The 14,077-nt window shown below is 44.8% G+C and overlaps 1 protein-coding gene across 1 annotated transcript in view; it reads left to right on the top strand.

The window, feature by feature from the left end:
• Positions 1-14,077, top strand: part of MEGF8 (multiple EGF like domains 8) — a 634,126-nt gene that overhangs the window by 53,548 nt on the left and 566,501 nt on the right. Inside the window, exon 2 of the mRNA XM_085615576.1 lies at positions 9,350-9,914. Coding sequence (XP_085471702.1) covers positions 9,746-9,914 — 169 coding nt within the window. The 5' untranslated portion in view covers positions 9,350-9,745. The remainder of the gene's footprint in view (positions 1-9,349; positions 9,915-14,077) is intronic.

Raw genomic sequence — 14,077 nt, 5'->3', positions numbered from 1 at the left:
AGGCCCTGGGGGATGGGGTCATCAGGGCCAATAAATTAGAATAAGAAGGGGAACCACACAGCCCCCCTTCTTAAAAAATTAAAATAAATAAAAGACTGGCATTGTGCCGGAGGCAACGCCCCCTCCTTGCAGCACTCTGCAAACGAGCCCCCTGGCGAGTTGTAAATTGGGTAATTAATTCCTCTTCAATACTGAGGGTCCCTGAGGGCCAACTAGCCCAACAGGCATCTCCAGTATGCGCCAGGGAGCTGCGCTGCAGACAGGTGTTCTGAGGCCAAGCCCCTTTTTACCATGTCATGAGTGATGTAATATGTGACGTCATCAGCAGTGCATTGCGGGCGCGCGAGTTAAAGTTAGCTGAACTAACTATAACAGGGGAATTTCAATGGTTTCGTACAAGTGAAAAGTCCAGCTAACTATAACACCCCTGAAACCTATGGTTTTTTCAGTGAATTTCTGAGGTTTTTTAAATGCAAATTCCTAACTATAACGTGCCTGAAACCTATGGTTTTTTCTGTGAATATATATATATATATATATATATATATATATATATATATATATATATATATATATATATATATATTCCACCAATCCCGCTTCACACGAAAAACGGGCTGACACATGCTCAGGTACGATCTAGAGAGGCTTTATTTTCACCATCTTGGCACATCTTGCTGTGTTTAAAAATTCGCCACTGCTGTAACACCTGGCAGACGCGTTTCGGCTTTGTTGCCTTCCTCAATGCCGCTGTGTGTGACTGAGACGCGCAAACAGGGAATTTGAAAGGTTCACACATCAACTCCCATTGGAGGATACTCGTGGTCATAGAGAGAGGACTGTGGGTGCAGGATAGTACTCACTCCGCCTGTTGTATTTTGTCCCTTTTTGACTCACGACACATCAAAATCCCTGTGTGCAGCAGGATGTTAGCCAACTTGTGCTGCTAGCGTGGAAAATGCAGTCTGAATCCGGGGACATAGTTCAGTGACTGCGTACCCTGCATACGATAATAACATACGTGAAACCTATGGTTTTTTAAGTGAATATGTATATGTATATATATATTATCTACTGGCGGTCGCCAGTAGATAGTTATAGTTAGGCCCGTGTTTCCATAGGAAATCCGCAACATTCTATTTGGAATAACTTTGGCGCCGATTGACGAATCCTCGCGAAATTCTCAAAATAGGTGGGGCGCTCCGCTCCGCTCCTACCCTGAAAGTCTCGGGGTGATTCGTCAAGTGGGGGCTGAGAAAAAGGGGGGGTCCCAAAACACGTTTTCCCCATGCATTTTTCCATAGGACCTTTAGTCCGAGCTACAGCCCGAACGGCTGAACAGAATTACTTGAAATTTGGCAGAGAGGTAGCCCTAAGGTCAAGGATGTGCCTTTTGAAGGTCTCGTGTAAATCTGTTCAGTATTTCCTGAGAAAATAGTATTTAAATCAATATATATATCTATGGGCGCGTACCGTAAGCTTACCGTACGCGCACGCCGCCGTGCACGAGCGCGATTCTGATTGGTTGTTAGATCTCAGTAAACATTCGAATCGGTCGAAACCAGGAAGTGTCGGCCGCCATTTTGTCTCTCGCAGTCTGAGGGGGTGAAAAACAAAGGTGGAGAACGTGAAAAGGGGGCAGGGTGGACAGTTCCTGACGCCCTAGCCTTTGTCAGGGGGTCCCAGAAGGACCCCCAAGGGCAAAAATTAATTTTATTTTTTTTTCGAAAAATCGCCGAATGCGCGTAGAGTACGCGCACGGCGTAAACGGAGAAATTCCGCGAGGAAAAATTCCGCGAACTTCGCGTAAATATTACGCGTACCGTACGCGCACGGCAAAAAAAAAAATTCAAAAAGGAAAGCTTAAAAAAAAATTAAAAAAAATTGTGAGGTAAGGTTGGCTCATAAAAGAGCCGTTGGGTTAATACAGGGATGGAGGAAAGAAAGAATGGGAATTTTATGAGCGTCTACAAACGTGCTGGTCTATCTTATTGTTAATAAGGGAAACACTGGTCTCCCCAAAAACAATAAGACCACAACACGTTGTACACCTCATTGAAACTCTCCGAAATCGAGGGTTAATGTCCAGAGGAGCAGAAGAAGGTGATGCTCCCACCTCAGAGGAAGGGCTCAGCTGAGCTGCCGATGATGTACTCGGCTGAGCTTCTGAGGTTGGGCTCCGGTGACTTACTGAAGAGTTTTCTTCAGTATGTCGAGCAAAGGTCTTGGGATGTTTATCCCTAAGGTGTCTCTTCATAGAGTGATTTCCAAAGGAATACTTCTTCCTTGGATCACCTCTAGATAAAACACGGTCACAAAGTGTGCAAGTGACCAATGGAGCATTGACCTTTTTCTGCCCCTCTGGAAAAGTAAAATACTCCCACACAAAAGAATCCTTTTGTTTCCTCCTTCTCTGTCTGATGATGGTGCTGCTAGGCTCACTCTCAGAAGAGGTCTGCTGCTCTGCCATTGTATCTCAATGTCAATTCAGCTCCTTCTCCTAATGGATCTCAAGCAGTAATGAGGGGAATGGGTGTGGTGTGGGAAGTTTCTGGAACTGAAAGTAGTTTCAACCAATGAAAAGTGTTCTTTGTGGATCACATGACCTACCGTGCGCGCTCCGTAAGCTTACGGTACGCGCTCGTAAACAAGTACGCATGCGCAAACGTGACGCTTACGGAGCGCGTACGTAAGACGCACTCGCGCATGCGCATTACACGCCCCTGCGTAACCGCGACGTTGCTTCCACGCACGCGACCGCTATCCTCTGTTGATGCTAATACTGTATCTTTAGCTATACATATATTACAAATATTTATTTTTCATAAAGACACATATGTCATCAGTGATGTAATATTTGACATCATCAGCTGAGGATTGCGGTCGCGTGAGTTATAGTTGCCTGCACTAACTATAACGGGGGAATTTCATTGGTTTTTTACGAGTGAAATGTCCAGCTAACTATAACATGTGTGAAACCTATGGTTTTTTCAGTGATATATATCCTCGCCAATATTGTATGCCCTGACGGCAGAACCCCTGGCTTGTGCACTACGTGAATACCACGGGCACAAGGGCATATGATTCCCAAATTATCGTTTAATTGTACCAACGTATGCGGACGACACGCTTATCTACGTTAGAGAGCCTGAGACCCACCTTTCTACGGTTTTACGGGAGGTGGTTCTCTTCGGTTCACTTTCAGGCATAGGGGTCAACTGGAACAAATCCATCATGTTCCCCCTTACTCCGGCTACAGTTCGATTTGAGCCGGAATATCCCCTACTATGGACCACAGAGGCAGTACGATACTTGGGTATCCGGCTACATACCGACTCTGAGGTTGTCATGAGGGAAAATTATGGAGTCGCTATTTCCAAGCTGTAGGATGATGTTGACAGATGGATCGGCCTCCCGCTCTCTTTGATGGGCAGAGTGTCACTCATGAAAATGATAGTTCTACCACGTTTTCTCTTCCTATTTATGAATATTCCCATGGTCTTGTCCAAAGCATTCTTTAGCCGTCTCCACTCTCTAATGGTGCGTCTGGCATGGGCGGGCAGACAACCGCGCGTTGCCTGGAAGATATTGGCGCTACCATATGCGATGGGAGGCCTTAGTGCTCCGGACTTGGAATTATACTATAGAGCCACTCAATGTACACATGCCTATCACTGGATACATGGACCCTCTGACATACCATACTTATTGATTGAGACCATAGTCGCTGATCCCAGGCCTTTGCCCGCCTTGCTGTTTTCGCCTGGGGACAGGCGTACTGGCATAATAGACTCTTTTAACTCAGTTGTGCATGCTTGGCATTATATACTGGCCGCTCATGCTGGTAATATTCTGTATGCCCCATTAGCCCGATTGGACTGGTGCAGCTGGCTTGCACTATGCAGGGACAGAGGTGTCATACTTGCATTGCAGTCGCTTAATATACATACCATGGGGGACCTCTTCGCGGGCGGTACTGCACGTTCCTGGGAGGATGTCGTTGAGGGAGACACTGCCCAGACTCCCCATGCGCTATTCCAATTTCATAGTCAGACACGCCCTCAGGGAGATACTGGGAGAGGACATGACGGAACCCCCAGAGATCCCGATACTGACCGCTATTATCAAAGCACAGACACCTGCCAAATTAGTATCTAGAATTTACCGCTCCACGTTATCTGTCAGAGACGGTCTATACGCGAAAACACATCTGGCATGGCAGCGGGACCTACAGATAGACCTGACCGATAAGTGGCTATACTGCTGCTTGAGTACCAAACGAATCTCGCTCAACGGACGCCATAGATTTATCCACTTTAAATTCCTTAATAGGGTTTATCATACTCCGGAACGGTTACACCGCTATGGTCTACGTGACAGCCCCCAGTGTGATAGATGCGGAGAGCCTATAGCTGATTTTCTTCATGTGGCCTAGACCTGCCCGGGGATTGCCCACTACTGGGGTGAGATATTCTTGGAAATTAACCGCATTATGGATATGTCTCTGTCTTCTGACCCGGTCCTCGCCCTACTGGGCTATTCAGAACCACTTCCCAAGAAACACAGACGTCTTGTGGATATGGTGCTTCTTCTAGCGAAGAGATGTGTGGCTGTCTGCTGGCTCCGAGGTCCGACACCCACCCTGTCACAGTGGTCTAGAGATATGCTTTACTGTTGCACTCAAACTGAAAACTACAGTGAGTTATTGCCACCCCGCAACAGACCAGTAAACCCTCTCTTGCGACCCCTGATCATGGAGGCGTTGCTTCCCCGTCGGGGGCTATCTGCAATACTCAGGACCCCACCGAGCAGCGCTAACCTTATTTATAAAGCTGTTCATTCTATCTCACACTCACCTCCTCCCTTAGACAGAGATACGCCGGATAAGGAGCTACGGCTCGTTTAGCTGGTGGGACCAATCTTTTGTTTGAATTCCGGGCCGTCTCCACCTTTCTTCTGTTTGTTTTATTTTATAGTATGTGTTTAGTATGTATGCATATGACTTGCTACAGGAGGTTGTCAATATTGGGACTGTGTCAATGCCTCTTTATTATTGTTTGTATTATTTGTATTGTTCTTTTAAAATTAAAATAAACATATTAATTAAAAAAAACTTTATCTCCACACTATTCACGTTTAACACTCGTTCTTCACACTCAGCTAAGGGGAGCATTATGCAATGCTAGTTTTCAACCATAGTTACTTCATAAGCCCTAAATTCGTGTTTCCACTTGTGAGTCTCATCTGCATCGTACTCCACGAACCGTCTGCAGTGTTTGATAATGTATCTCACTCTACTTTCTCTACAAATCCGGCATCACTAGTACTGCCTTTTAGTGACAGTCGTTGTCCCACTTTTTGTCTTTGTCGGATCTTAAGCTTTCCCCTCCACCTCTTTGCAAGTTGTTGTCCTCCAAAAGTTTAGCCCGTTCCACACCATATCTCTTGACGACATAACCTACTGTTTGGCTTCAACAATCATCTTTTTAAACTCTTTTTTCCAGCTTACCCCTCCTCTAATTGGTTATCTCTTACTGCCTCACTGGATGGCTTTACGGCCGCTTATGTTAGGCTCATTCAGAACTGAGACCCTCTTCATCTGCACTGATCTCTCCACTTTGCCCAATCCTCTTCTCACATGACATCCTGAATTTATCCTGAGTGAGAAATCTGAGTGGTTTTCAGCCCCTTAATTTAAATAGAATGATTACTACTGCTGCCGCAGCAGCCTGCTATCAAGGGCCAAACATATGCCAAACAAGTCCTTTACTCTCATGTCACATAGCTAAAAAACTAATCCATTGAGTAGTACTTCGTAAATTGGATTACTGCAGCCGTCTGCTCCTGGGTCTCTTATTTTCCTTCTCCCCACTGGACAATAGTCTTAACTTTCCTACCAGATCTTTATTTAACCTTTCCGGAAACCACTCCTACCACATTTTTACTCCCCAAAGCAGGATGGCTGTGAACAGACAAGCATTGGCAAAGTCACTTGGATCGGTAATTTTCTTTGTGCATTTTGGTATGTGGAACGGCTTGTGTATGGATGTTGCTGGGCCCTCCAAAATTAAAGAAAATATTTAATGGCACTCGAGGGTAGAGGAAGTGTTCGTGTGTGTTCGTGTGTGTGTGTGTGTGTTCGTGTGTGTGTGTGTGTGTTCGTGTGTGTGTGTGTTCGTGTGTGTGTGTGTTCGTGTGTGTGTGTGTTCGTGTGTGTTCGTGTGTTCGTGTTCGTGTGTTCGTGTGTGTGTGTTCGTGTGTGTGTGTGTGTGTGTGTGTGTGTGTGTGTTCGTGTGTGTGTGTGTTCGTGTGTGTGTGTGTTCGTGTGTGTGTGTGTTCGTGTGTGTGTGTTCGTGTTCGTTCGAGTTCGATCAACTGGGAGTTGGCAAGGGAGCAATGGAGGCAAAGAAACATACTTTTTTGACTGCGAGCAGGCTGGTCGGAACCTGTCAAGGTAGTTTGTATGCTCTTGCCAGATGATTAAAACAAAAGAACTCCCTTAAGTAAGAATCTAGATCGGTAGGAGTGTTACCGTGCAGCAAACAAATTACACAGAACCTCGACCTACAGTACATGTTAAATTTATTGTTTATAATCCTATAAAATTCACAAAACATAAAAGACAAAACATAGTCTATGGTAACATTGTAACAATATTTATTACAGCACTTTTCCCCAATACATCATATGATCATGAATTCATATACTTTAAAATTTAAATAATCAAACACGGTAGAAAATGTGAAAAAATATGCTCGCCAATGCTCTTTGGTAGATATATGGAACGGAGACTATCTTCTTCCAGACAGTAAAACCTTTCTATAGTACATAAAAAGCTTAAGCGTGATTAAACTCATGCACCAGAGCTAGAAATAACAGACACAGTCAAACAAACATAAAACAACGCAGTGCCAATTAATAATAATCTTTTAAACCGCATTTTTAAACAATATGTTTGCACAGTACACACAAACGACAACTCTATTTGGGGGAGACCAGAATGAAAAAAAAGAGAATGGGGTAAAAAGGGGTCTGGTGTGGGCACGGGTTTATTGGAAAGGAGTGTCATAGTCCTATTTTTGCTTTGCCAAACGATGGCCAAATCTTTATCCAAGAGTATCTGAGGATTGTACAACTGGATGGCGATCTGAGATCGCCACCCAGTTATACAATTGTGATATTAATCAAAAATCCTTAACCCCATACCACAATCTGTTGAACATTTAATTAATTTACAGTTAAAGTGAAAACGGTATAACTCATAAGTACTAGACTGCACCGTTACTAAAGGTAAAGATGCATTTAAATCTGTTGATCCTTTTATAGATAGACGTCCAGAGAGCCTTTCTTGCTGCCCAAGGACACTATCGATGGGCACCGCTGCTCTGCGAACTACGAACAAATGTAACCTTTAGTTTTCCCTGATTCTCAGTAGGGAATAATAAAGCTATATCGGCTCAGCAGAACCCGCCTAGTGAACCACCATAGTCGGTGGCACTCCAGTGTTTGTGAAAAATGACTAACCCAAATGTGTTCCTGCAAAAAAGAATGAAAAATAATTTATAAAAATCACAAACTCAAAGAATTTGTTGCAACGAGGCCTATACTAATTCCTGTGTACCAAATATTGGTCACACATACCTTAAAATATCGGCAAGCTTTCATTCAATAATTCTCCTTTACCTCAATCCTGTTGAGTGAATGCCACACCTTATGAGCGCTCCACCTTGTGGCCGTAGGCCGTTTCTACCCTAGTGGCCAGAGATGTGATGGCCAGTGTAACACAAGGAAAGGAAGGGAATAGTGATTTTTCGCTACCAGACATATATAGTTTCAGTGAGAGGACAAATAATATATCTGTTGTTGTGGCAAAAATGAATGTGGGTAGCTGTCCGGAATAAACGCCATGTTGTGCGGACCTATGAACATTATCCCGCATGAACACAGATCTCCCTGCAGTCGGTCTCCTGGTTGTACACAGTACACACTCCATGGGAGGCAAAGGCACTCTTAGAGCCACGCTTCTCATCTGTACACTCTGGGCTGTATCTTTAAGTACAGTACACACTCTACAGTACACACTCAATGGGAGGCAAAGGCACTCTTAGAACCACGCTTCTCATCTGTACACTCTGGGCTGTATCTTTAAGTACAGTACACACTCAATGGGAGGCAAAGGCACTCTTAGAACCACGCTTCTCATCTGTACACTCTGGGCTGTATCTTTAAGTACAGTACACACTCAATGGGTGGCAAAGGCACTCTTAGAGCCACGCTTCTCATCTGTACACTCTTGGCTGTATCTTTAAGTACAGCACACACTACAGCACACACTACAGTACACACTACAGCACACACTACAGCACACACTACAGCACACACTACAGCACACACTACAGCACACACTACAGCACACACTACAGCACACACTACAGTACACACTACAGTACACACTACAGTACACACTACAGTACACACTACAGTACACACTACAGTACACACTACAGTACACACTCTACAGTACACACTACAGTACACACTCTACAGTACACACTCTACAGTACACACTCTACAGTACACACTCTACAGTACACACTCTACAGTACACACTCTACAGTACACACTCAATGGGAGGCAAAGGCACTCTTAGAACCACGCTTCTCCTCTGTACACTCTGGGCTGTATCTTTAAGTACAGTACACACTCTACAGTACACACTCAATGGGAGGCAAAGGCACTCTTAGTGCCACGCTTCTCCTCTGTACACTCTGGGCTGTATCTTTAAGTACAGTACACACTCTACAGTACACACTCAATGGGAGGCAAAGGCACTCTTAGAACCACGCTTCTCCTCTGGACACTCTGGGCTGCATTTTTAAGTACTTTTCGTGCTTCCTTTGTGATGGGCGGTGAAGCGTGTGGGGTTGCTGCATTACATGCTCTGAATTGTTAATTAGTTACTTGTATAGAGCTGCCTCACTGCACTTGGACATGTGGGGGGGTGGTGACGTTGGGGCATGTTTTGGCCGGTGGGCTCTGGATCCCTGTGCATTGGCATGTGTGTGAATACAGCCTCAGAGGTGATGTCGGCCTCCCTGTCTTGTGTTTGGATGCACTCGGTTACTTGGGTAACAGGAAGGGATTGCTGAATCCTGCAGATGCCTTGCTGTGTCCTTCCAGACCTCTCTATTGGGATACACCGCTGAAAGCTGTTTAAGAAGCACCATAGCTGACTTCTGTTCAATAAATGATGTGTCTGGGATGGGGTCTTCCTCTGTGCACTGGCTGGACGGGTCATCTTTGTGACTCCAGATTTGATGATGTTTCTACGTCTCTTCTCTTCTCGCAGGTTGACGAAGCCTTTACTTGGTAAAAACAAAATGGACCTTTCTGCAGAGAGTGATGGGTGCGGTTTGGACTTTCCAGTTGGAAGAGGAGGACTCCTAACTGCCCAAAGCTGAGGCATGGCACGGCCTAGGCTGTGGACAGGCAAGCAGTCAGGTGACCATGTTAGCGATCTGGAAACCTCAAATGAGAAATGGGATTCGGGACTAAGCAGGTTTCACCCCCCAGTATGAAGTCCTCGTGGCCAGCTCTGTGAGATGCAAGGGTGCCCTTATTGCCACCAGGGTGATGCAAGGAAAGCAGTGAGTGCCCCAGCTGCGGGAGGCCGCCTCGGTCTGTGCCTCGTAGAAGGGCGCCAGTGGTGCTGTTGACTTTGGGGGCAGTATCTTCTGAAGACAAAATGCTGCTCCGGCTCAGCCTTCTCTTGGGCCTGGCCTTATCTGGGCTGCACAAGGCAGTGGCCGGAGACTGCAAGGGGCAGCGCCATGTGCTGCGTAACCCCTCTGGATACGTCACTGATGGACCTGGAAACTATTCTGTGAATGGAAACTGCGAGTGGCTAATCAAAGGTCAGTAAAAATAAGAGTGGCTGTCCTCCAGTCAAACTGTATTTGGATCTCTTTGGAAAATACCAACATTTGTTACAATTATGTTTGCAAAACTATTTCATTTACTGAACTCGCCTATATATTGTGGTTTTTAATTTTGTGCATATCATTAAACGCTGTAAAACATCGTTGAAACCCCCATCTACTTGCCTATTGAAAGGGGCCGCTGGCATTGACACATTCAGCGATGGTGTTTCTTGCCCTCTGTGATTATCCCTTACGTATGTCCTCCATTATCCCTTGCATATGACCTCTGATTATCCCTTACATATGTCTTGCATATGTCCTCTGTGATTATCCCTTGCATATGACCTCTGATTATCCCTTACATATGTCTTGCATATGTCCTCTGTGATTATCTCTTGCATATGCCCTCTATGATTATCCCTTACATATGCCCTCTATGATTATCCCTTACATATGTGCCCTCTGATTATCCCTTATATATGCCCTCTGATTATCCCTTGCATATGGCCTCTGTGATTATCCCTTGCATATGGCCTCTGTGATTATCCCTTACATATGTCTTGCATATGTCCTCTGTGGTTATCCCTTGCATATGGCCTCTGTGATTATCCCTTGCATATGGCCTCTGTGATTATCCCTTGCATATGGCCTCTGTGATTATCCCTAGCATATGTCCTTTGTGATTATCCCTTGCATATGTCCTTTGTGATTATCCCTTACATATGTCCTCTATTATCCCTTACATATGCACCCTCTGTGATTATCCCTTGCATATGCGCCCTCTGTGATTATCCCTTGCATATGTCCTTTGTGATTATCCCTTGCATATGTCCTCTATTATCCCTTACATATGCACCCTCTGTGATTATCCCTTGCATATGTGCCCTCTGTGATTATCCCTTGCATATGGCCTCTGTGATTATCCCTTGCATATGGCCTCTGTGATTATCCCTTGCATATGGCCTCTGTGATTATCCCTTGCATATGGCCTCTGTGATTATCCCTTGCATATGTCCTCTGTGATTATCCCTTGCATATGTCCTCTGTGATTATCCTTTGCATATGGCCTCTGTGAATAGCCCTTGCATATGGCCTCTGTGATTATCCCTTGCATATGGCCTCCATTATCCCTTACATATGTGCCCTCTGTGATTATCTCTTGCATATGGCCTCTGTGATTATCCCTTGCATATGGCCTCTGAGGTTATCCCTTGCATATGTCCTCTGTGGTTATCCCTTACATATGGCCTCTATTATCCCTTACATATGTGCCCTCTGTGATTATCCCTTGCATATGGCCTCTGTGATTATCCCTTGCATATGGCCTCTGTGATTATCCCTTGCATATGGCCTCTATTATCCCTTACATATGTGCCCTCTGTGATTATCCCTTGCATATGGCCTCTGTGATTATCCCTTGCATATGGCCTCTGTGATTATCCCTTGCATATGTCCTTTGTGATTATCCCTTGCATATGTCCTTTGTGATTATCCCTTGCATTTGGCCTCTGTGATTATCCCTTGCATATGGCCTCTGTGATTATCCCTTGCATATGTCCTCTGTGATTATCCCTTGCATATGTCCTTTGTGATTATCCCTCTGATTATCCCTTGCATTTGGCCTCTGTGATTATCCCTTGCATATGTCCTTTGTGATTATCCCTCTGATTATCCCTTGCATTTGGCCTCTGTGATTATCCCTTGCATATGGCCTCTGTGATTATCCCTTGCATATGTCCTTTGTGATTATCCCTTGCATATGTCCTTTGTGATTATCCCTTACATATGTCCTCTATTATCCCTTACATATGCACCCTCTGTGATTATCCCTTGCATATGCGCCCTCTGTGATTATCCCTTGCATATGGCCTCTGTGATTATCCCTTGCATATGGCCTCTGTGATTATCCCTTGCATATGTCCTCTGTGATTATCCCTTGCATATGTCCTCTGTGATTATCCCTTGCATATGTCCTCTGTGATTATCCTTTGCATATGGCCTCTGTGATTATCCCTTGCATATGGCCTCTGTGATTATCCCTTGCATATGGCCTCTATTATCCCTTACATATGTGCCCTCTGTGATTATCCCTTGCATATGGCCTCTGTGATTATCCCTTGCATATGGCCTCTGTGGTTATCCCTTACATATGTCCTCTGTGGTTATCCCTTACATATGGCCTCTATTATCCCTTACATATGTGCCCTCTGTGATTATCCCTTGCATATGGCCTCTGTGATTATCCCTTGCATATGCCCTCTATGATTATCCCTTACATATGCCCTCTATGATTATCCCTTACATATGTGCCCTCTGATTATCCCTTATATATGCCCTCTGATTATCCCTTGCATATGGCCTCTGTGATTATCCCTTGCATATGGCCTCTGTGATTATCCCTTACATATGTCTTGCATATGTCCTCTGTGGTTATCCCTTGCATATGTCCTCTGTGATTATCCTTTGCATATGGCCTCTGTGATTATCCCTTGCATATGGCCTCTGTGATTATCCCTTGCATATGGCCTCTGTGATTATCCCTTGCATATGGCCTCAGTGATTATCCCTTGCATATGGCCTCTGTGATTATCCCTTGCATATGGCCTCAGTGATTATCCCTTGCATATGGCCTCTGTGATTATCCCTAGCATATGGCCTCAGTGATTATCCCTTGCATATGTCCTTTGTGATTATCCCTTACATATGTCCTCTATTATCCCTTACATATGCGCCCTCTGTGATTATCCCTTGCATATGGCCTCTGTGATTATCCCTTGCATATGGCCTCAGTGATTATCCCTTGCATATGGCCTCTGTGATTATCCCTAGCATATGGCCTCAGTGATTATCCCTTGCATATGTCCTTTGTGATTATCCCTTACATATGTCCTCTATTATCCCTTACATATGCGCCCTCTGTGATTATCCCTTGCATATGCGCCCTCTGTGATTATCCCTTGCATATGCGCCCTCTGTGATTATCCCTTGCATATGTCCTTTGTGATTATCCCTTGCATATGTCCTCTATTATCCCTTACATATGCACCCTCTGTGATTATCCCTTGCATATGCGCCCTCTGTGATTATCCCTTGCATATGGCCTCTGTGATTATCCCTTGCATATGGCCTCTGTGATTATCCCTTGCATATGGCCTCTGTGATTATCCCTTGCATATGGCCTCTGTGATTATCCCTTGCATATGGCCTCTGTGATTATCCCTTGCATATGGCCTCTGTGATTATCCCTTGCATATGGCCTCTGTGATTATCCTTTGCATATGGCCTCTGTGAATAGCCCTTGCATATGGCCTCTGTGATTATCCCTTGCATATGGCCTCTATTATCCCTTACATATGTGCCCTCTGTGATTATCTCTTGCATATGGCCTCTGTGATTATCCCTTGCATATGGCCTCTGTGGTTATCCCTTGCATATGTCCTCTGTGGTTATCCCTTACATATGGCCTCTATTCTCCCTTACATATGTGCCCTCTGTGATTATCCCTTGCATATGGCCTCTGTGATTATCCCTTGCATATGGCCTCTATTATCCCTTACATATGTGCCCTCTGTGATTATCCCTTGCATATGGCCTCTGTGATTATCCCTTGCATATGGCCTCTGTGATTATCCCTTACATATGTGCCCTCTGTGATTATCCCTTGCATATGTCCTTTGTGATTATCCCTTGCATTTGGCCTCTGTGATTATCCCTTGCATATGGCCTCTGTGATTATCCCTTGCATATGTCCTCTGTGATTATCCCTTGCATATGTCCTTTGTGATTATCCCTCTGATTATCCCTTGCATTTGGCCTCTGTGATTATCCCTTGCATATGTCCTTTGTGATTATCCCTCTGATTATCCCTTGCATTTGGCCTCTGCGATTATCCCTTGCATATGGCCTCTGTGATTATCCCTTGCATATGTCCTTTGTGATTATCCCTTGCATATGTCCTTTGTGATTATCCCTTACATATGTCCTCTATTATCCCTTACATATGCACCCTCTGTGATTATCCCTTGCATATGCGCCCTCTGTGATTATCCCTTGCATATGGCCTCTGTGATTATCCCTTGCATATGGCCTCTGTGATTATCCCTTGCATATGTCCTCTGTGATTATCCCTTGCATATGTCCTCTGTGATTATCCCTTG

This window comes from Triturus cristatus, chromosome 7 (genome assembly GCF_964204655.1).
Source record: "Triturus cristatus chromosome 7, aTriCri1.1, whole genome shotgun sequence".
In the NCBI taxonomy this organism is placed as follows: domain Eukaryota; kingdom Metazoa; phylum Chordata; class Amphibia; order Caudata; family Salamandridae; genus Triturus; species Triturus cristatus.
The sequence above is the reverse complement of the archived record's forward strand: the minus strand, read 5'-3'. Positions and strand labels throughout refer to the sequence as shown.